Here is a 23,471-nt window from a genome sequence, read left to right on the forward strand (position 1 = left end):
CATGAGTGGTCATCTTAGGCAGCTGAGAAGGACACCTCAATTTATGAAATCCATGGAAATAAGAGTAGTATAAAACCCATACTTGACATCTGTGGACATGATGGAACATATGCTTTCAAGTGGCACCGACTGTGCCTTAGTTTGCTGAAGCATCTAATTTAATCACAAATACTATTTTTCTGTTTGCTTTCAGATGGAAGTTAATGACATAAAAAAAGCTCTTCAATCAAAATGAATACTTGATAGGTGGAATGTTGCATTATTCTTCATGACTGAGACTCAAATTTATGCCCCAGCCAAAATAACTTCGTGCCAAATGATTTAAGAATTGCCTCAACATCCCTTTATTTGAAGGATTAGCACAACAGTTTTTGATAGCACAACAAAAATACCAACGAGGACAAGATTTCCACCCAAAGCTGTGCTGTGCAGCACTAGTTGTGACTGAAATTGATCTTCTTGTGCTAAAGGTTCTCTACTTCAAGATCCTAGGTGAAATGAAAACTCAGGCAGTTTAGTCCATAGTGGTACTATTTTGATGATATTTTTCCATAAATAAAGTGTATCTCAGATTATCTGTTTACAAGCTTTATGATTTTGACTTTTGGTTTTTAATTGTCTTTTGTCACAGATTTTAAAATGTTTGTACTGCATATAGCCAGGAATGAATGTTAATGTTGGGGCTGGAGGGTTTATTTTTGCTTCGAGATAGAACAGCCTACTTTTTGTTACGGTTTTAAGTTCTGTTAAATATGCAATTTTATGTCCCCGAATCCCCTACGACTTAAACTTGCATTGTGTACAGTAATGTATTTACAAGAAGGAAACAAACCAACAGAAGTCTGGTCTTTGCAATGATTTGTGCCTTTCTTTGCCACACACTGACTGGAGCCGGTCGAGGCCAGGTCTCCCTAATGTAGCTACCACAACGACTCCTGTCCCCGGTGTCCGGCGGAGGTCACTTCCCCGTGTACAGCTGCTCGGTCAGTAGGGCCGGGTTTGTGCGAGATGGCAGGACAAAAGGGCGCAGCTGAGAGCAGCTTTGTCTTGAGCAGCTGTGGCTTTTTAGCTTTCCTGGTTTGGATAGGCCTCTCCCTCAGCCTGAATGTTCATCTCCGCTTGATTTTCATTAGATGATTTAAACACCCGCCTCTGTCCCCAGTTTTGCACAGAGTGAACAGAATATGCATTATTAAAGCAAAAATAAATAAAAGTAAGCTATAAAACATGAATAAAAACTTGTATTATTTCATGCACAAGGTTCTCTGTCGTGTGGCACTGTTTCATTTGCTGTTTATGTGGTATTGTTTGCTCCATTATATTGTACACTTATAGAATGATACACCTCAGAGTCCTGTTTTTTGCAGCAGGACTTTCTTCTCAATATTTTGTTGAACGTGATGATTACTTCATTTCTTCCAGTTTCTCTGTTTACTTTCATCCTTTCAAAATAAGGTCTCCCAGTTTTCTGGTTGCGGTTTCACGTGCACTTAACTAGCCACGGAATATCTCATACCTTGTCAGCAATCTCTTTGGAGTTTATACACAGTGTTTAAATAATGGATATTTTTGCATAGCATGAAGTGAGTGGGTGATTGATGTTGGTGGTGCTTTCAGAGTGACAAAAAAAACCCCCACACAGAGGATCTATTTGTCGCCTCACCAAATGCTCGAGCTGGCTCCAGCAGCACATCCTGTATCAACACTAACCTCCCTGCTTGCCAGGAGCTGGGTGAGGCGTGGTATGCAGTTGGCTGTTCACATTCACATATGGTTGGCAGAGTTCCCATAATCCTTTTTATATGCATAGATATATAAAATACACACTCCACTATACTCGAATCTTGCTTTATGGGTCTCAACTGGCAACACAGAACCTCACTGCTGGGATGATTTTCTCTTCCAGAGTATCTGCTTCTGTTGTAACAGTGGTGTCTGAAACGAAAAGATCAAATAGGGAAACTTGGGAACTTCTTTTAAAGTCACAATACATTGCTCAATGTACTCAAACAGAAGCACTAATAAAATATTTTATCACTGAAATGCTCTTATGTAACATTTCTAAATATATTAAAATATTTTTGTACAAAGAATGAGAGTCCCACCGTAGCTTTCTAGCAATAAAGATTCCTACGTTACTTTCAAGGTTTTTGTGAAGTTAGGAGAACAAGAGGAAATGAGAGGATAAGGAGTAAGAATTCTGTTTGGTTTTGTAGTCATCCATTTGCAACATTTATCCAGAAATTAACAGCTCTCTGGATTCCCAGTTGCATCCCTGGAAAGAGATAAACTATTGAATCTGCGGTAAATAAAGTATTGCTTCCTGAGCTGTACCTCAGAAGTATCAGAGACATCTCAGAAATGTTCAATTTTTTGCAAATGAAAGTCTGAATTTGGAACTGAGTTTCCATATATCAGATTATAATTTTTTTTTCCTCCTGATGAGATAACTTGTCATTTTATAAATCCAAGTTAGAAGTTCAACATGTCATGCTTTGTAAAAGACAGTTAAATAAGTTTTTGTGAAAATGCTCAGTTTTGCAAGTTGGTTATTCTGGGAGAAGAGAGTTTTCAGAAATACAAGCTCTTCTTGCCTGGATTTCGTTACTATAATAGAAAGTATTTCACATAACACATGGATTTTCCCTTTTTAAAGAATGTCAAATATGCATTAAATGCATGGACATGAACTGCTGCTTTTAAAAGTGTTTGGGTTTATATTTAAAGAAAAACAAAACACTGGTGAGCTACAAAGTGATTTTGTTGTGAAAATAATTAAATATTGTTTGAGAGTTGTGTAAAATTACTTTTCATTAACGTGCACACACCAGTCTTGTGGCAGACTTCTGTTCATGTGTAGAAGTCAGGTGTGAAACATTGGGCTCATCTCTTTGGATGATAATATCCGTATTCTTGATTTGGAACATTTTTAGGTTATTAAGAAAACAATGTTATGTTCTCTTTTTGTTGTTCTTTGAACTCTAAATGGAGCAAATATTTCTGTGCAATCATAGCACTTAAAAAACACTTTGAACGTTTACCGTCTTGTTTCCATGTAGAAATTTTTTGAAGTTCTATTACTTAAATTTCATCTTCTGTGGTTTTGTTATTAATTCCATTGTGAATGAGCAAAAGGTTCAGATGAATCTTTTGTTATGCCAGCAGGTCAGAGGACTGAACATAACTATATGCCATCAGTTTGGTGAGCTACTCTGTGTGTAAAATATCCAAAATATCCTCTGCGATAGCCAGATGAAGCAAGGTGAGAGAGTGACAAAACACCCTCAGAAATTCATGCTCTGCTGAAGTTACAGCATCATCTCACATCTTTGTGGATGCGAGCAGGCCCTGCTCTGTCCAGGCTGTGCTGCTGCAGGGGCAGCCACTGCAGGCTGCGGGGTTACACCTTCCCTGTCAGCAGTCCCTGCAGGGCCAGGAAGAGGTGTGAAGTCTCCAGTATCTGCTTCTTCCCTCAATAAGGATCCTGGAGCTGGAAACGGGACAGAGGTGCATTGATGAGGAAAGTTCTCTCTCTGCTGGTGAGAGAGAAAATACTCTTCATGCAGGAGGGCTGTCATTTGAAAAGAAGGCAGGAATGTTGCCTAAAAGTAGAAACAAGCAACCGCCTTACTAGGTCTTCATTGAGGAGGCTTTTCAGCCGTGTGGGGGTGGTAGTGCTGCTGGGAAACTGCAATTCCCATAGGCTTTGGCACGGACAGCATTGACTTCAGTTCATGGCAATTCTTAGGTTAAAAAAAGCCAGAAGAGGTGGAGCTGAACTCTTCCCACTAAACATTGGATACTTGTATCCATGGTTATTAATACTCTTCAGCCAGAAATTAGATTTTGCTTGGCACCTTTGGCCTCAGTTGACCTCTTGAGCTGGCCTGGAATTAGCAGCTGCCTGTGTGTGACCTGGCCCGTTCACTCACAGCTTCCTGCAGCTGCTTCCCTCCTCCTGCAGTGGCCCCTCCACTTCAGTCATTCCCTGCCTTTGGAAAATAATCAACTTCTTTAGGTCCTCAGTCATGCAGGTTAGGGGGTGCCAGCACTTGCCAGCCTGGAATAGAGCAACTGAGAAAGCAAAAACCACTATTTCAGTGCCATCAGGAAGCTGCAGTGCTGTGTGTGCTGCCAGGGGATAAGCAGCCTTGGTGCCCACCAGCTTGGGCCATCCTCCCCTCTGCTTCCGACTCAGGTAAGAAAGGTTATTTGGACCCACTCACCGCGTTCTTGTTTGGTGTTACATCTTTTAAATTAAAAGACAATTTCCAATACCAAGCAGACACAAATTTTGCAGGTAGTGAGTGTAAAGCAGTGGCAGTATCAGGAACAGATGGTTTCTTTGTGCTGCCACAGTCAGGCTTCTCTTGAACCAGTGATACAGCTGAGTTGCCCCTGTTACTCACAGTTCCACTGCTGGACAGTGTGGGGGTCTGGAGTGCAAACAGCTGAACTAACAAAATGGCTTAATGCTCCTGTGAATTTTTATTTAAAGTATTAGAAATTCAATCATATTTTTAAATGTGTTAGCACTGGAGGATGAAAAATTTAAGATTCAAATTAATTTTGTTGAATTGCTACCATGCAAACTGGAGTGATTAGTGTATTTTAGTAAGATAATTAACTATAATTCTAGACAAATCTCTAGATCCATGAAAATAATTGTGCTGACACATTGTAAAGGTTACAAGAGGGAGGTAGGGCCTACCAATCTCAGATAAGAAGGCTTCAAACTCTCTTATCTTTTTTTTCAGGTAGGAAAAGCAACTGGAGAATGTAGATCATTATAGTCATAGGAAAACAAAATTGGTATTTATCAGTATGATCTTAAAACTTGTAATAGGCTGTTTCTCCTGGAGGAAAAAAAAACTTGAAAATTAGAACACCAAAGCAAATTAGATAAGAATGAGGCTTCAAAAGCAGTTTAGAATATCAGAGCATTAAAGAAGTATCTGTTCTCAAAACTATCTCTAGTAAAACCTGTTCACTTCGCTGAGTCCAGACCCAGCATTTTCACGTGCTGTGGGAGATCCTTTTCCTCAGTACAAGCTCTGCCCGGTGTGCTTCATCCCAGCCAGCAAACAGCAAACACACTTCTGCAAAGGGGCCCATCAGGCTGCTCTTCACCTCCTCAGATAACAGCAATGAATAGTTTGGGATTTTACGAAAGCACTTCTTAGAGCTGGTGAAAATTAAACTGGGCAGCTGTCCCTGCTACAAAGTGACCCATTGCCTGGGTTTACCCCCTTCTGGGGATGGTTTTCATTGTGAAGGGCACAAGTAGAGGAGAAAGCAAAGTCATGCAATCTGTGCACCATCTTCTTTCTCCTAACACAAAGCACCAAAAAAGAGAGCAACAGCTAAGGGAGGATAAGTAGAAAAGTAGTTGCACCTGCATGGAAATTGCTGCTGGATAATTTGGCTACTCTGGATTCAAAAAGCCAAATTTACCGAGCCCAGCTGGAAGCACAGATGCAGCTATTTGGGAAATAAAAGTGCAAAGCAGGGGGAAATATGTAAATTTTGAGACCCCAGCAAAAGCAGTGCTGGCTGGAGAAAGCTACCTCATTAATGGATGGCATGTCTCTCATGAGAGGTTCAGGATGTTTGTGCTGTGATTACACAGTTGTGCCTGGCACGTGTCATTGATCTCAGGGGAACAGAAAACTTCTGATGCTCTAACCTGAAGAGCCTGCTCACTTCAGAAATACAACTCTGCAATCTGTGCTTGGGACGCTCTTAACACAAGAAGGATCTCACATTACTGCAATAACTACAACCTTCAATATTAGACTTGGACTAATTAAGATATATTAAAGTCAACAAGGCTGATTCAGTTAAAGTGCTGATTCAGAGCTCCTAAATGTCACCAATGCACTCTCTCCAGCTGGGTGCAAGTCTGGGGTAAGCCTGAGTTCTTCCACTCCTATTTTCACTCACAAGTCCCCTGACTCAAGCCTTATACTTCCTCAGCCTTTCCCTGCTTAAGTTTAAAAGGCAGCAATCTCAGGCTCTAAGCTTTCTCTTATCCTGAATCTGACACCTTCCTGCTCTAGAAATGTATGTCCTAGTACCCCTGTGACACAGAGGAGGGGGCTGCCCTACTAAGGGTGCAGCCCCCCACCTCTGCCCATGCGAAGGTGCAAATGCTGCTCAGGTAAGCTGGTTGCCTTCTGCAGGCTCTGGCTGATGTCACTGTAGGCTGGACTGAGATGTTGCTGTGCCTCTGTAAAACAGAAAGCAAATGGGGATGCTTCTCAAGTTGGCTTTATGCTGCAGCAGTGTGTGTGTGCCATATGGAAATCTGCAGCTTGTTGGTCTTTTCACTTGGGGATGTAAGAAAGAGTACCTGATGTTTGTCCTACACGTGACAAAGTACTGACCTTATATTCCACTTTTTGTTGCTGTGTGAACAGCTGAGAACACTCCAGAGCAATACTGAAATAATTCACAGTTTTGCAACTGGATTTAAACTTCTAGAGAAAACAAGGCTGTCAGGTAACAAAAAGCATTACCTTTTACTACTGCTTCTGGAAAACTTACTGCTACCATCAGCTCAACTCTTTTCTTCAAATAGCTGTCATTTGGAATTTCCCAAATCAAAAGAAGAGGTAAATGTTTCTATTATAAGGTCATTAGCAAACCATGTATTAGTTCCAATGAAAAGGTCAGGAATGCTTGGTGCTTTCTAGGTGTCTATAACTAGAACAGGAAGTGGGTTATTATTTAACTTGCTTTTCACTGTTAAGTGCAGGAAGAAACTCTTCAGAACTTTAACAGGAATGTGATCCGATACAGGGATGGGCTGAAGGTCTTGCTTATGGCATTGTAAAACCCTTCTGGAATGATTCCTATCATACTGGCAGATAGATGGCTGAAAAGGACTGCATTTGAGTGACAGTGTATCCGGCCATAACATTTTCTAACTGTATGGGAGTGGTGTGTTATTTGGCAGCAGCTTAAATGGCCTCAAGCATGTGACACTCCTCTAGCAAAGAATAAATGTAGAATAAGTTGACAAAGCAGAGAAGACAAAGTGTCTGGCTCACACCTAGGTCTCACTGTGTAACCAGGAGACCTTCAGGACCAGCTGTAAGTTGGTGCGTGGCATTATGTACATTCAGGTACCATCAGTAAAAGTACTGAGAACTTTGCCTAGCCAAACTCAAATATTAAAGTCAGACCCAGTGCTAATAATCTCACACATACAAAGCCTGGGCAGCCTGGGCACCATGCAAGCAGAGAAAATAGTTGCCAGAGGTTTTGAGAAAGGCTGATGTTGCTCTCTGTCTCACAAGGTGCCTTAGAGGTGCTCTTACCAATTACTGCCTGCTTCTCACATGACTTCTCACACTGCTAGTTTATGAATGTGGATCACTTATTGATTTTGTTTTTAAACAAGAAAGCCCCTATTTTCAACATTGGTAGATTTCTTCTTTTGCATATCAAGCTCATATTTAATAATGCTGCAATTTCTTGAAGAAGAAATGCAGGTGCAACTGAAAAATTCTTATTGAAGTTGTACTAAAATGCCCTATTTGCTTAAATATAAGAAGCTTTCATTAGTACCTATAACAAAAGTGAGCATTGATATAACAGATGAAGGGTTTTTTATTTGTCACTTCAAAGCAGTTCTTGCCTCTTCAGGAGTCCTTTGCTCACAGTCTCAAGTGGTAACAGCAAAACCATTGTGATCACAGATATTTAAAAGGCTTTCAAGCAGCACTGACAGATTTGCTTTTGCTAAGCTTCTAAGCCCCATGTATGCTCATGTATCTGCATCTACAGCAATATGAAAATCACCTAAATGTGAACAAAAATGAACCACATATTCTAGTCCTCTCCACTGTTTGTACAATATGCATGCATAACTATGTTGTCTTTAGTCACAATTTTGCTGGCCTTTCATTAATCAGTAGACAGAAAAGGTCTCCTTAACTGGAGTAAAAGTGAAAACTCAGGTGGCCCTTATCATGAATATTTCTTCAGTGAGAAACAACTTGAGAAAGGCTAAAAGTGACAATCTCGTTTTAAAACAGCAATAAAATCTGCAGTAAAACCACTGAGCAATGACACATAAAGAAGTCAAAGATACTTTAATCAAGCAGAAAAAAGGGAAAATTAATAAAGGCCCAATAAAAATATTTAATCTTCTGCCCATGCAAACATTTTAAACCGTATCTCTTGAAGCTGATTCTCATTCCTCAAGGAAGTGTTTATTTTTCACCCTAGGAACTGCTAAATTGGAGAGAGATGTAACCCAAGCAATTTGTTAGGTTTAGGACTGCAAAAGAGAAAAAATTCATCATGTCAAGATGCTGTATGAGTGAAGAAATCTAGGGCTAATATTGTCAAGTATTAAAATATAGTATTGAATACTAAAGTTCAGTATTATATAGGCAGTTGGATAAGGACTCTATCCTCCTAAGTTGAAAGTTTTTTATTTCCCTGGGTTTTCTTGAGGTTTTCTCTAAAATTAGTCATCTTAGTAGGTATTCAGAATTTTCAGGATCTAGGGGAGGTCTTTCTGGATGGGGGTCTGGCTTGGTCTTCTCCAACCTGAAATATAAACTGTAAGTTATTTTAAATGTATTGAAAACTGGAAATATGTAATTTTCTGTTTGACTAATTGATTAAAGACTATTTTGCAGAACTTGAGTTATATTGAAAGAATGAGCTCTCTGCATTGATAGAGGTTCAAGAAAGGTTGGGAGTTGTTCTTATCCTCCTCTTTGCTGTGATATTCACTGGTGGTTTGTTGGTTTAGTTTCTTTCCTTATTTGAAATGCATGCACTCATCTATAAGTGAAATTCTTGGTTTTTGGAAGCTATTGAGAAGACCTGCAGTATTTTTTCACTGCTAGCTTGCACTCTTTAATCACCCATGCTCCCAAAAACTTGTCATATAACTACTCAAAATCCAAAGGCAAGGACTTTTGATTAGCGTGCTTGATGTGCTGAAAACTAAAGAGATTAGGAATTTGGAATTAAAGCCAATTTTGAAGTTGATTACATTTTGCTCTGTGTACTTGTGAGCACACAGAGCTTATTTATAAAACCATCATCCTCCAAGGCAGGTGGAAAACAAAGGAAGAGAACGATCCCCCTTTGACTAACCTTGTACATCACACAAGATGTCACTGTGTCCTTCATTTGCAAGGGGTAGTGACGAGCAGATGCCGTGTGCAATGGGCTTCCCTGTGCAAAACAGTGGCTCTGAACAGAAACTGGGCTGGGGATCGCATTCTTTGACCCAGCAGTTGCTTTCTTTGCCTTCATTCTTTGTCAGGCCAAATGAGCTTGTGAGGTCTTATGCTGTCCACTGAAAGACAAGCAAGAGGAATCCCTGAGCTCTCTGAACCCAGTTACATCAGGGATCTGGTGGCCAAGGTATTTGGACTTCCTGTGACTCTGAGACACCCAAGTTTCCCCCTTGCAAAAGAGGTTTGCTTTGCTGCAAGTCAACTTTTAAAGCATTTAAAAGCATTTTTAAGTCATCTTCATAAAGTTTTTCTTCAAGAATTACCCCTGTTGCTTAGATTCCACTGAACAGAGTTAATATTTTTGCTTTTGAACAAAACCAAGCAGTTTATTAAGAAGAATTATTCTTAGGGAGAATTCACAGCATTTTATTTAAATTCTAGTAAAGTTTTACATAATGACCTTGAAAATTAAAATATATTTTTTCTGGATCCATAGTTTAAAAAAAAAATTATCTTTCTGTTCAGTAAAGAAATTAACTATTTTCCTCCTCATCACATGACAGCAGGATCTCTATGGTTATCTGGAGACCTGCTCACTGTGAATGGAAATAAATGGGGTAGCACATTAGCAGCAGTAATACCAAGAAGTCCATTAACAAAATGTTTGCTTTAAATAGTTTAAACACTACAAACTGCATTACCTCACAGCAGGTTGGTACAGTGGCTTGCCAGAAAAGAATTTGAGCATCAAAATATTTTCCCTAATACCTGCTATTCACAATACAGAATAAAAAAAAAAAAATCTCACATCTAGGATACAGAGTTCAGGCTTTTTGGATGCATGTTCATGCAAGGCAGCTGTTGCCCTGATGGTGCTCCTTGGGGAAGTCTGTACAGGATGCTGCGGCCTCTCCCCAGCTCTGGGCTCTGATGGGACACGAGGGCCAGGGAGATGTGGCCGTGGCTCAGGTTGTGTTTGTGTCTGAAGCTGGTCAGTACCAAGTACCCAGGGATAGATTCTTGGCCACCTCTACACCAGGTGTGATGGATGCCCAGGACACTGTGCTGGTGGTCAGCCTTCAGGATACACTGACAGGGCACGGGAAGGTGGATTTGCTTTGGAAGAACAGCTCAAATCTGCAGGTTCCCCATGGACCTAGGTGTCTTCTGGTTTATTTGGTATTTACCTGAACCAAGAGGTCTTGGCTTTCTCTGACACTGCATAAAATGGGAGGAGCCTCTTTAGAGCTGAAAATGTTAGAGAGCAATGAAATTGCAGCCTGACATTTTTAACACTAGCTACGGTATGCTGTAGCTATCTATATATGCATCAGGGGAAAAGGTGGCATATCTGCCCATGGAGTCAAACTGGATATAAATGTACAGTTTGAATCAAAATTTTGTAGCCCTGGGAAATAAAGGATGGCCTCGCTTCTCATTAGCCCAGTTATGTCTAGAGAAACAGCTGCTGCTGCCCAGGGATTTGCAAAATGGGAAAAAAAAAAAAAAAAAAAGGTGGTTTCAAGGACATCTATTTTCTTTGGAGAAGTGGTAATTAATATTCTGCACTAAATGGATTTGACAGGTGCAAAGTGCTGATTGAGAAAATCGTGGCATCATGTTTAGGTTACTCAATAAAAGCAAATGTTGACTTCTTGGATTGTGCTCAGTTTTGTTAGGCTGGGTTCTGTGCAAAGGCAGAAGGTCATGAAAAGGTGTATGAAAGCTCAATATTCACTTGTGGCCTGGACCTTTGAGTGGGCAACTCTGGGGGCAGAGTGGCTCTTCTTATAACCTGGACCTTATACTGGACCACTTTTCCAAAAAGAGGAAAGAGTGTTGCATGACTTAGCTTTTTTTTTTTTTCTTCTACATTTAACATTTTTTTGGTTTGCAGAGAAACAGTTCAAATATCCCAAAGCATGAATCTCTCATTTATTCTCACTCAGGTGACTTGCAAGACCTGAAGATACTGTTGCTCAGTAGAAATGTCAGGCATACCAGCACTGAACCACAGTTTCTGAAGACACAGTCACAGCCTATAAAAATGAAGCTTCTTCATTTGAAAGTGCTCCTTGTTTCTAGCTTCAAAGCAAGCATACAAACTCTGAACAAGCTGCACCAGGTTAAACTACTGAAAATCAATGATAACTTCTTAGGAGAAATGCCCAAGGAATAGTGAGAATCCTGTTTGGAAGATGACTGAATAGAATTAAGAAAAGGGGATATCATTTTCTTAATTATAATCACGTGAAGTATTTACTAAGAGACTATCACTCTTTCAAGACCTAGAGAGAAACCTCTCAGCAAGCAATTTAGAACGTACCAAATATTAAAAACTGCAAAATGAAACCTGAAGACATGTCTTAGATATACAACAAACTAAATTTTTATAATCTCTAGAAGGCACAAAAGGCTTATTATGTCTCAGTGGCATCTCGCTAAGCAATTCCAGCCTACATTTTTGTTCCACTTAAACAATTTTCACAATTACATAAAGCATCACACCATACATCTATTATTCTGAATATGTTACACTGCAATTTGGTTTTTTACATGTTTGTTGCTAAAAGCCCAAGAATGTTCCTGAGTAAGATAAACACTTTCCTGTGCAAATAATCCCTTGGCTTCACCAGCACTGTACTTTTCATTTCAGTCTTTAATACCAGCTATCCAACCAAACCTTCTTATAATTCAAAAAATACAAAGCAGAATTTGTACTGGGGAGGATTATAAATTTATGTGCCAGTGCTTTTTGTTGGTCAGAGGCTCAATGTGCACACTGGGTACCTTCTAAATGCACATTTCGATTTTTCTACTGTTACATCAGCTAATTGGTACATTACTGGATCAAGGCTAATAGAGTTAGAGTTGTCATATAAAAAGTCTTACTGTTGCCTAAAGAGGAAATTTGCCAGGAACAAGGAAGATCTCTTCAGGTGGGTGCCTCCAGAGAGGGACTCTGAATAAAGAAATACCTGGGCCATTGTACTCCCTCAGTCTGTGCACAGGATCTTCACGTGCCCAGGGGTGCCTGTTGGTCCAGTGGAGATTTATGGTCTGGGATCTTCCAGCACCTCATGGGGTGCTTTCTCCATGGCCCCTGGGCAGCCCATTAACTCCTCATATCTCCCAGACTGGGGCAGCCTTGGGGGTCTCAGCCCTTATCTGAAGGTATCCAGTGTGTTTGTGTTTGCTCCCCTGCTGTGCCAGCCGTGCTAACAAAGAGACCTCATTTATAGTTCCCATACCTATTTTGTGCCGGGCCCATTCATGCTAAGTTGTAAGCAAATTACAATTAAGATGAAGCCCACAGAATTAATTTCTCATATTCTGTCAGTAAATTTATTTTAGTCCCAAACAGCCACATGCCTAGAGAGGAAAATACTCTGCTGTAACCCTTTGGTTGTTGCTTCTGTTGTATTACTTCACTGAGAGGATGACCAGGCATTCGAATAGACTGCTCCTGATAGCGGATGGAGGTGTTCAGGTGTGGATGTGGCACTTGGGGATACGGTTTAGTGGTGAACACGGCGGTCCTGGGTTAACAGTTGTATTCGATGATATTAGAGGTCTCTTCCAACCTTAAAAATTCTAGGTTTCTATGATTACAGCACGTGGTAAAATTATCTCAGATAGCCACAAGGAGCCACACTGAAGCAGAAGGTGAAGATGCTGTTTGTTTAAAACCTGTTCTGTCACTGTGAGTGAAAAACGAGATGAAAAAGCTTTCCAGACGTGTTTAGTGCTTCAAATACAAACTTGCTGGAGGACTGCACTTTTCCACTGTTCCTTTGATCGCCACTGGGCCGTGGTCTCCATAGGGTGTACCTCTGTCCTTTTGACAGCCGAGGTCCAGGGCCGAGTTGGGAAGTTGTCCAGGCGGAGCCAGCCCTTCACTTTCTCCTGCCACACGCATCAGTGGCTGGCCCAGCAGCGATGCCAAACCCCAGGCCGCCATCATCAGTGCATCTAATAAGAAAAACGTGTCAGGAAATTAAAATTAATTTTTTCCTTGTAAATAACCCAGGAGTTGCCACAGAGTTACTAAGAGCCGATTTTGTCGCGATCGCGGGAAATAATAAAAGAAAAAGAGAAGGAATTTAAGGATGAACCATTACCCAAACTTCTGACACAATCCGTCTCGGGTCAAAGGCGCGTAAACAACAGGGAAAGGAGAGTCAGATTAAAAAAAAAAAAAAATTCTGCGAAGGAGCGAGTAGAGGGAAGAAAGACAGACGGGCAGCAATTGCCTTTGCTCCCGAGGCAGCGGAGCCGCGGGCGGTGCGCGGAGGCGCTGCCCGGCGAGGGGCGGGGAAGGGAAGTAATAAAGGAGTCGCGATCGCCCCGACGGCGGTGGTTTCTTCCCGGTGCCGCCGCGGTCGCGGAAGGAAGCGGGGCGAGTTGTCCCGGGAAGGCACGGCGGGGTGGAGCCGGGCTCCCCTGGGCTGTCCCGTCCCCCGGGCTGTCCCGGCCGGGGAGGGCGGCGCCCAGCCCCGCACCGCTCCGGCCGCCTTCACCTTACTTCGCCTCGCCCCGTGCCCGTGCCCGCCCGCCGGGGCACTGCGCCGCCCGGCCGCGGGCAGAAGGGCCGGCAGGAGGAGGGAGCCGCCTCGCCCGGAGTTTGCCCAGCTGTTTGCGATGGGACGCGGCCCCGCCTGAGCACCTGCCGGCAGCCGCCCCGCTCCTCTCGTCCCTCGACGCCGCTATGGAGAGCCCCGCGGGCGGCAGCGCGGCCGCGGAGCCGGCGCCCCCCTGCGCGGAGCCGGAGCTGGCGGCGGCCGGGCCGGCCGAGGCGGAGGCGGTGGAGGTGGGGGCGGCGGCCCCGCGGCCGCGCTGCCTGCGGGCCGTGTATGTGCTGAACGACCCGCCCAAGGCGGGCAACGGGGCGCGGAGCCCCGAGGCCGGGGCGCGGCTGTGCCTCCTGCGGGCATGCGAGGCCGAGGGAGCCCAGCTCAGCACGGTCAACTTCGGGGAGCTGGACTTCGGGGAGACGGCGGTGCTGGACGCCTTCTACGACGCGGGTGAGCGGGCTGGGCCGGGCTGAGCTGAGGCGGGACACGGTGCCACCTGCCCGGGCGGTGCAGGGACGCTGCCGGCCCGGCTGGGAAAGGGTCGGTAAAGGTGCCACAGAGGCCAGAGAAGAGGGGGGAATGGGGCGAATAAAAGACTGTGAAGGGGCCTCTTAAGGGGTGTGGAGGCAGGGAAACGTGTGCCAAGGGATTCTCAGGTAATGTGCCCAGCACATGGAAGAGGAGAAGGAGGTGTGAGGAAAAAGTTCAAGCCTTTCCAGCCCTTTGAGTCCCCACAGTGTGTAGCTCCGGCAGGACTGCGGATCCTGCAGCACCAACCGAGCCTAAAGGAGTAGCAGCTGTTGCTGCTGTGGTTTGCCCAGCCTGGCTGGGACCTTAGTGAGACATCTCATGAAGACAGGCCAGAGGCTTCTTGTTCACCCCTCTCACTCCAGATGTGGACAGTGAAATTAGCTTGTATGTGGCCATGAACAGAGTGATCCAATATTTCTTTGAACAAGGGCCCTGAGGAAGACTTGTGGGTATTGCCACATTAGTTCTGGCTCCAGCTGGTCACTGGTGTTGGATGGTTCAAAAGAAAGCTGCTATCCCTTCTCCACTCAGAATCATGTGGCTGCTTGGGCACTATGGCAGAGAACTGTGAGCTTTTTAAGCAAGCAGAGGAAGCCCCTGACTCAATAGGTATTATTAAGACTAATCAAGGTATGTGAACGTGTTGCTGACATGCAGACTTTTTCTCCTATCTGAATGAGCAGGCATTAGGAAATAGGGGAATTCACAGATTTCAAAGAGGGAGAGTACTGTTAAGTCCATGCTGATGTCCATCTTTCACAAGAACAACTTTGTTTTGCTCATGAGATGTGTTAAAGAATACTTCTTAAAACTGTAATCTTATTTTAAGCTCTCACGTAATTAAAAGTTCATTTCATCCTGGTAAGTGCTCCAAATATTGAGGAATTATCTTACATGTTTTGTTGTCATTGTTTTTTAACTTCCCAGTCAAGTGTTTTTGTTATATGTGCTAGCAAGATTGACAGGTGTGTCTTCGTACACAAACGTGAACTAGCAATTTCATTGTACATCTCCAGTATTTTTGTGGCCCTTCTGAAGGTAAGCATAATAGTGTACTCATCAATACAAAATTATTTGAATGTTTCTACTAGGAGTCCTATTAATGTATTGTGCACACACCTGCTCTGCATTGTACTGAGAGCTTGAGACAGTTATTCAAAATGTTTTCCTGCTGCATTCCAGAGTACCTCTTTTCTGGAAATGTGGCCTAACTTCACAGACTTTTGCATTCAAGTCATCTTGTAGGACCAAGATAATTTTATCAGTGATTAATATCACTTTGTAATAGTAAAGTGCCTTGTTTCTGGATACTCCTGCAACACATACCCAGGTTTGGTCAGCAAGTACTTTATATAATTTTTAGTGTCCATTAAAATTGAATAGTCACCAGCCAGGAATTGTTCCAAGGGAGACCAGTAAAAGTAGTGTTAATGTGGATTTCTTTCTAGTACCAACATCTGGAGATCAACCAGGGGGACGGCTTTTTAATTTGTGTAATGTATGCCTTTATTTGTCAAACTTTTTGGTCAAAGCATCCTTTAATGATAAGTTACCGGTGCTAAGAGAAACTCGAGTGTACTAGCGTGAGTCATCTTTATCAACCAGACCTTCAAGCTGTCAAAAGCAGAAAGATTTAGTTGACTGTATATACTTTTCTGAAAACCATGCTTAATACATTAGCAGTATTTTAGCATTACTGTATTGTCAGGGGTCCCAGTTATCTGCCATTAAGTGCAATGTCACCCTGAAAATGCAAACATTATTAATGTAAAAAAACACCATTATTTTATTAGAGTATTTATTTTACTCTTCTGTTGTTTTAATATTTTAATAAGTAGCTCTTCTAGCTTCAGCATTTTTTGTACCTATTTTGTTCTTACTTTGCAGATCGGTGATCTGAGAACTACTCAGCCAGAACCTTTATATTTCTAAAATTTAAACTTAGAATATTTTTTATGCTGAGCCATTGAGTTGAAGTGTCCCTGTGGGTTCTAAAGTTCTTCCTCTTTTTTTTTCGGTTCTCATTTTATGTAGAATGATCTGTTATTATTTCCTGAGAATTTTTGTTACGCCCTTCTTGTTTTCTTACTCTGTATTCTTTACTGGTGGGTTATCCCTGCCTCATGCTTTTGAATACAAGTCAAGCTATTATCCAAAATTGCCAAATCTCATCATTTTTTGTTTATATACAACATTCTTCATCTACTACTTTGCGATCTCTTAAATCTTTGAAAATTAGTAATTTTTAATTTCTCTGGTTTATAGATGCAATTCATTGTTACCATATTCTTTTTCCAGAATATGTGTTGGGTTGGGACTGTTGGCATCTATTCAGTTCTTAACGAAGAACAGCATTAAGAATGAGTTTTAATATGAGCAGTCCAATGGCTGCTGATGAACTTTGTGTTAGGAAATTACCGTGTGTTTACTTTAAAAAGAAAAAAAATCTAATGTTTTATTACTACCTGTGCAAGATATTGAGCAGATGTTTCCCACACTGAAGATATCTATTATATTATATATTTACTTTCTGTATATCAGGGGCAGAACCTTAAGAAGAATGTCCTCTTGCTTTGTAATAAGGGTGGGGGATTTCTAAAAGATACCTGTAACCATCTCTTGGTTTAGTAGTGGAACCTTAACCATCTACCGTGTTATGCTGAAGTGGTGATGGTCTCTACCTAATGGAGAAGCAGCAAGGATGCTTGCATACATTGATTGTATCTCTGGGAAGAGAATAAGCAATATTTGTAGACTGTAACCACAGATACTGGGCATTCATTTGAAGCTTTTTTGCACAAAATAAAGTATTTTCCTTAGGAAAAGGAAACCTAGGAGCTAACTGAGGGTTTTTAAATTCTTCAGAATTGTCCCATGCAGAAAATCAAACTACAGGCAGTGTGGTGCATTCATGAACAGTTTAAGAAACAGTGAAAAGGCGAGTGTGACTTGGCTAGTGATGTTACAGGTAGAATGGTTCATAGCTGCAAAGGATCTTCCTGCTCTGGACGTACTACGACAGCAAATGTGATGTCAGAGTCAAATGTCTGACCTGTACCTCTGGAAAGGCAGATAGAAAGGTATCTGCTGGTAGATAGAAAAAGATGTAGCTGTTCATTGTCAACCCAAAACTTTATCTGGGCATATTGCCTGAAGTGCCACAGGGTTTGGCTACTGTGTTGAAGTGAAGGAGTGTGCAAAGTACAGTTATACACGTTTTGGGTGTTTCCATTTTAGATTAAGAAATCCTGTTTCTGTAGCTGATCATCCTTTTCCCTCATGAGGGATGTACAGCACTCTGTTTTCAGGCTTGGAATGTTTCTTTGAATATTTGACCAGAGCATTTAGAGATGACTGCAGTCACTGAAGTCACCAGGATGAAAATCAACTGAAAGGAACACGAGCTAGAAAGAGAGTGTTACACTGAGGAATGAAGCTAAATATTGGCATGAGAAAAATGAGTGTTCCTCTGACAATCCAGGAAACTGTCTCAGCTAATTTGTGAGTATAGTGGAATATTTTGAAGTGTGTCTCTGTTGTTTTGCTGTATACCAAATTGTCTAACCAGTTTCCTGCATTATAAGGCAGCTGAAAAATTCATTGGTATGTGTCTCTGCAGCCCCATCTTCACTCAGAGCCAGTGTTAGACTTGGGAGAGAGCCCAGACAGAGACTGAAATGTGGATCTTCCTTACTTATCTACCATAGTTGAACCACTCTTAACATAACCCTCATTTCTTGTCCCTGAAACTCCTCTTCTTCATGCTATACCATGAAACGGGAAGGAGGAAATGTATATGCTGGATCCTAATTTTCAGGCTCTGGCACCCGCTGGGGGAATGAATCATTGTTGCCTGTACCCAGCTGCCTGCCCTGAAGCTCTCTGTCCTCAGAAGGCCAGTGTCCCTGCTTCAGAATTGGCAGGGATGCTTCAGCTTCTTCAGCCCAAAGGCTTAGTGTGTCAGGGTGCAGTTAAACCCTTGTCTCTAGGTCAGGATAATGCACAGCTTGGTAACCAGGGTAGCTCAGCTGGAGGCACGTGCTTCGCTTGCTGGCTGTGCCACAGGGATTGTAATCTCTGACGGGAAGGTGAAAGTGATAGTTGAGGGCAATAACAATTTAAACTTCAACAGAGCTTCCTGCTGCACTTTATCTTTGCCCCTGGGTGTGACAGTGAGCAGTAGGGAAGGGGTTAAGGGTCTCTCATACTTACCTCAGCAGGCAGGGTTTTTTGTTTTTCTGGGGAATACTTAAACTTTTTTCTTTCTTTTCTTTTCCCCTACAACTGGCTCAATGGCGAGGGGAGTATTTGCTTTAAATCTCAAAAGATGTATATACCCCAGAATACAGAAATATGAAGAGAAGCAAATCAGCCACCTTCAGAAACAAGAAGGTGGTAGCTGAGAGGCCAAGGCTGACTGGCTTGGATATTGTGCTGCTTTAATACAACAGCAGAGCTGTTGGGACCTGATCTTTTATCTCTGCATGGTACTATATGTAAAGTGACTACAGGTGTCTCCAGCAACACTCTGCACTGTACCATCAAACCAAATATTTTGATAACAGGACCTTGTAATATACCAGTATTGTAAACCTTTTATATGCCAGTTTTAAATGACGGTAATGAGGCTGATGCAATCCATCAAATCTAGATGTTACTGTCATAGAATCATAAAACGGCTTGGATTGGAAGGGACCTTAAAGATCATCTCACAGAACACGCTGAGTTGGAAGGGACCCACAAGGATTGTTGAGTCCCAACTCCTGGCTCTGCACAGGACCATCCCCAAGGGTCTCACCATGTGCCTGAGAGTATCATCTGAAGGCTTCTTGGACTCCCTCAGGCTTGGAGCTGTGACCACTTCCCTGAGGAGCCTATTCCAGTGCCCAACCACCCTCTGGGTGAAGAACCTTTTTCTGATATCCAACCTAAACCTCCCCTGACACAACTTCAGGCCATTCCCTTGGGTCCTGTCACTGTCACCACAGAGAAGAGATCAGTGTCTGTCCTTCCTCTTTCCCTCATGAGGAAGTAGTAAACTGGGATGAGGTCTCCCCTCAGTCTCCTCCAATCTGAACAGACCAAGTGACCTCAGCCACTCCCCACACAGCTTCCCCTCAAGGCCCTTCACCATCTTCATTGCCCTCCTTTGGACACCTTCTAATAGCTTTGTATCTTTTTTTATATTGCAGTGACCAAACCTGCACACAATATTCAAGGTGAGGCAGCCCCAGTGCAGAGCAGAGCAGGACATTTTCCCCCCTCATCCAGCTGGTGATGCTTTGCCTGATGCCCCCCAGGACACGATTGGCCCTCCTGGCTGCCAGGGCACTGCTGACTCATGTTCAACTGGGAACCCCAGGTCCCTTTCCAAGATGCTGCTTTCCACCATCTCATTCCCCAATCTGTCCGTACATCCAGGGTTGCCCCAACCCAGGTTCAAAATACAGCATTTTCTCTTGTTGAACTTTGTTTCAACCCACTTGCCATGGGCAGGGACACCTTCCACTAGACCAGGTTGCCCAAAGCCTAGCCCAGCCTGGCTTTGAACACTTCCAAGGATGGGGCATCCACAACCTCTCTGGGCAGCCTGTTTTCAGTGCTTCACCACCCTCACAATAAAGAATTTCCTCCTAATATCTAATCCAAACCTGTCCTCTCTCAGTTTGAAGCCATTCCCCCTTGTTCTATCACTACAGGCTCTTGTAAAATGTCCCTCTCCAGCTCTCCTGTAGTCCTCCTTTAGGTACTAGAAGGCTGCTAGAAGCCTTCTCCAGGCTGAACAGCTCCAACCGTCTCAGCCTGTCTTCATGCAAGAGGCTCCAGCCCTGTAATCATCTTCATTGTCCTCTTCTTGAACTTGTCCAATGGGTTCCTACCTTTCTTACGCTGGAAGCCCCAGAGCTGAATGCAGCACTCCAGCTGGAGTCTCACAAGAGTGGAGTAGGGAGGGAGAATGCCCTCTCTTGACCTGCTGGCCACCCTGCATTTGGTGCAGCTCATGGTTGGCTTCCTGGGCTGCAGGCACACATTGTTGGGTCATATCATACTTATCAAACAACGCCCCAAGTCTTTCTCCTCAGGGCTGTTCTCAGTATCCATTCTCTGTTCCAGGCTCTACTTGGGCAGAGAAATATACCTTGATTCTCTAGCAGAGATTCTGTTTTGTTCTCCTTTTGGAACCAACTTCTCTTTTTGCTTGTCATATGGGTCATATGAAAAGACATGTTGACAATCCAAGCCCAGTACGAGTCCTACCTTTTAATGAAGCTTTGAATGAAGTTGTTTGCCTCTCTAAAAATCTGGTGCAAGCCATGCAAATTTGGACTTCCGTTGTTCCAAGCTGAGATAATGGATGTGTGCACATACGGTCTATATGAAGTGACTCATTTCTGTGCCATGATTTTGGGGTAAAGGAAAAAGAAAAAGAATGCAGGTGGTGTTTTTTTCCCATGTTCTTTCCTGTGCATAAACTTGTTTGCATGAAAATTTTGTTTCTGTTTTAAGTTACTCTGCAAGCAATGTTTTTCTCTATATTATTAACAATCTTATTGATTCTCACTAAATAGACCTAAAGGCTTTTACACCCATTACAGTCATTACAAATTATTTCGATGAATTGAACATTTAGGGTTATTCTGAAGAGAGGAAAAACTGCATCTGTCTTGAACTACCTTTATTCTGAAGACCAATTGTTGGTGCACTTACAGCCCTTGAAAACACTGCAGTTAAAGTGGGTTAGGTTTGGTTGGTTGGTTGGTTGGTTTTTTAGATATTGTTTAAATGTTTTTTTTGAAAGTTAAACTTGCAGCATTTTGTGAAATTTTTTACATGAGTAAATGTTCTGAAAATGTTTTTCCCTCTGATGGGAGGAAAAAAACGTGCTGGCTATACATACTAGTCAATGAATTCTAAACCTCACTTTTTTTCTTTAGCTTAAGAATTCTATACAAATATATTTTTCTTTATAGTTCCTGAGTCGCTCTGAAGGAATGTATTATGCCATTTGACCATGAGATGTTGGCAAGAGATCTCTGGTTCTTTCTTGTGGTATTTCAAATTTACTCTCCGTGACATCAGAGAACTGCTGAAAAGAAGCTGTACATGAGGCTGACAGGCTTGGGTCAGCCAGGGTGGGCACGGAGGCTGCTTGTGTGGGAGCCTGGCCACTGATCTCCTTTGCAGTGATTGCGTGCTGGTTCAGTCTCGCTCTGCTGTGTGTAGCATATTCTTCATTGGTTTAAGAATTGTTTCTCTTAGACCCAAAGTCACAAAATTAGGTTAAAGGAAAAAAAGAAAAGGAACTGTTTGCTTGTGTGGGTTAATTACATTGCTTTCATTTCCATCCTCCCATAAAATAGACTAATTATGGTAGATATGCAGTAGCTCATATTACATTCTGCAGTCATACTCTGCTTTTATCAGTGTAATCATGTGTTTTGTTAATTGTCAAATTACACTTGCATGTACTCTCTAGTTAAAAAGTAACTAATGTTCGTGGTTTGCAGATGTAGGAGTTTGAGGTAAAGCTCTTCTGAGGTGTAAGAACTTGGTGCAAACTTGGTTGAGAACTCAAGACTTTTTTGGCTTCCTAAAGATTGACTTGTAGCAAAGTAGTGAAGAGAAGGCTCTTGGCCAAGTGCCAGAAGTAGGATACAGTGATTATGTGAATGGTAATTATTAGGTTTATTGCTAAGTCAGTATATTAATATTGCCAGTGCAGTTTCTAATGTAACAGCTCTATCATCTTTTACAGCAGATTATAGTATGATCAGGTCATCGTCCCTCCAGTTGAGTCATAAGCTTCAGTGAAACCCCCTTGCTTTCTAAACTACTCAGAGAAGTCTAGGTGTGGCTAGGTCCACTTAGTCTCAGATTTGGTTTATGTCTAAAGGCTTATAATGTAAGCAGGTTTGGCTAGAAAAATATAGGGTTACTCTGGCCTTCCTGAATTCACAGTTACAAAAGCAACAAAGCACCTATGTAGCTACTTTAGAATTTTATTTCCACATGTGATGGGATCTTAGTGCTTTTTACTCACCTATCCTCATCTTCAGGTTGGACATACCCGGCAGATGTCTGTGCTGGGAAGGGGCTTTGCCTGGAAGTGCTTGCAACACTGGGAGACCAGTTGGCTCCCATCTCCAGCAGCGTTTTATATCCAGTGTGCACCAAAGTCAGTCCCAAACATCTGGGCTGCCCCATCTCTGAAGTGCATTCATCATGCGTCCAGACAGTCCCTCCTGCAATACTCACATGGTGTTCCTATGCCAGGACAAATCTCATTGCCATCAAGGAGTGCAGAAAGGGAGGGGGGGTGGGACTGTTCATGCAGGATGTGTGCGAAGACTACGTTTGTCATTGTCAGGGGCCTCCAGTTTGAACTCGCTGGCTGCAAACCTGTGTTCAGGTGGTACTCAGGGCATGCTGCTACCTCGGTGCATGTGGAGGAGCAGCTGCAGTGGTGGTTGGTGGGCCAGGCTGCTGCTTCGTTCCGCACTGTGGTGATGTGATGTAGCTGAACTTTGGCAGCTGAGATGGGTGTGGGGTCTTTCTTAGGAGGACTTCAGTGTTTGCTGCTGGCAGGTGAAATCCGCAAACGTGGTAGGCTCTGTTTGCCTTGCAGTTCAGCAGGGATGTGAATTGCTTTAGCCTCAGGATACCTTTGAACGGCGATTTGAGTGCCTGAGGCTGAGCCAAGAGAGGGGGATTGCAACTGTTGCTTTATCCTGCTCCCTGGCACAGGCCTGCTATAAACAGCGTAGTATGTCTGCTGAGGTCAGGGTGATTCAACTGCCAGCCCAGAGGTCAAACGTGTCTCACAGTGTGAGCTCATCTAACCTCTCCTTTCTCTCAGGAGTGCTGCAAGAGGTCACCTTTTCCCGGGAGGTTGGGCTGGCTATAGAGGCATGCCAGGAGCAAAAGTTGCATCACTGTAGTCTGCAAGGTGGAACCCAAAGCTGGAACGTGAATTCTGACACGTAATTGTATTGGATTGCTATGTCGTGATAAACCATGCTTACGTTTTTTATCCTTTGTAGTATTCAGCCTGAGAATGTAAATGATTATGGTGCGGTGTTCAAGGGGGTAGAACTAAAACTTTTCAGATATTATTTGGTAATAACACAAGCATTTAAACTTCTACATCAGTAGTTCAACA

The 23,471-nt window shown here is 42.8% G+C and overlaps 2 protein-coding genes across 12 annotated transcripts in view; both read left to right on the forward strand.

Moving 5' to 3' along the window:
• The window catches only part of SH3KBP1 (SH3 domain containing kinase binding protein 1), a 216,311-nt gene extending 215,052 nt beyond the window's left edge, over positions 1-1,259 (forward strand). For 6 of the 8 annotated variants that reach the window (XM_027886741.1, XM_027886744.1, XM_027886739.1 and 3 more), the window contains one exon: positions 194-858. In XM_027886741.1, coding sequence (XP_027742542.1) covers positions 194-235 — 42 coding nt within the window. In that variant the 3' untranslated portion in view covers positions 236-858. Of the gene's footprint in view, positions 1-193 lie in introns of all 8 variants that reach the window. The other 2 variants (XR_003571543.1, XM_027886743.1) reach the window with 2 other exon arrangements.
• Positions 1,260-13,808: 12,549 nt separating this feature from the next.
• MAP3K15 (mitogen-activated protein kinase kinase kinase 15) overlaps positions 13,809-23,471 on the forward strand; it is an 81,858-nt gene continuing 72,195 nt past the window's right edge. Inside the window, exon 1 of one of the 4 annotated variants that reach the window (XM_027886736.1) lies at positions 13,809-14,230. In XM_027886736.1, coding sequence (XP_027742537.1) covers positions 13,915-14,230 — 316 coding nt within the window. In that variant the 5' untranslated portion in view covers positions 13,809-13,914. The remainder of the gene's footprint in view (positions 14,231-23,471) is intronic. The other 3 variants (XM_027886735.1, XM_027886738.1, XM_027886737.1) reach the window with 3 other exon arrangements.

This window comes from Empidonax traillii, unplaced genomic scaffold (assembly GCF_003031625.1).
Source record: "Empidonax traillii isolate 1590-97213 ecotype Southwest subspecies unplaced genomic scaffold, ASM303162v1 scaffold194:size798623, whole genome shotgun sequence".
Taxonomy (NCBI): domain Eukaryota; kingdom Metazoa; phylum Chordata; class Aves; order Passeriformes; family Tyrannidae; genus Empidonax; species Empidonax traillii.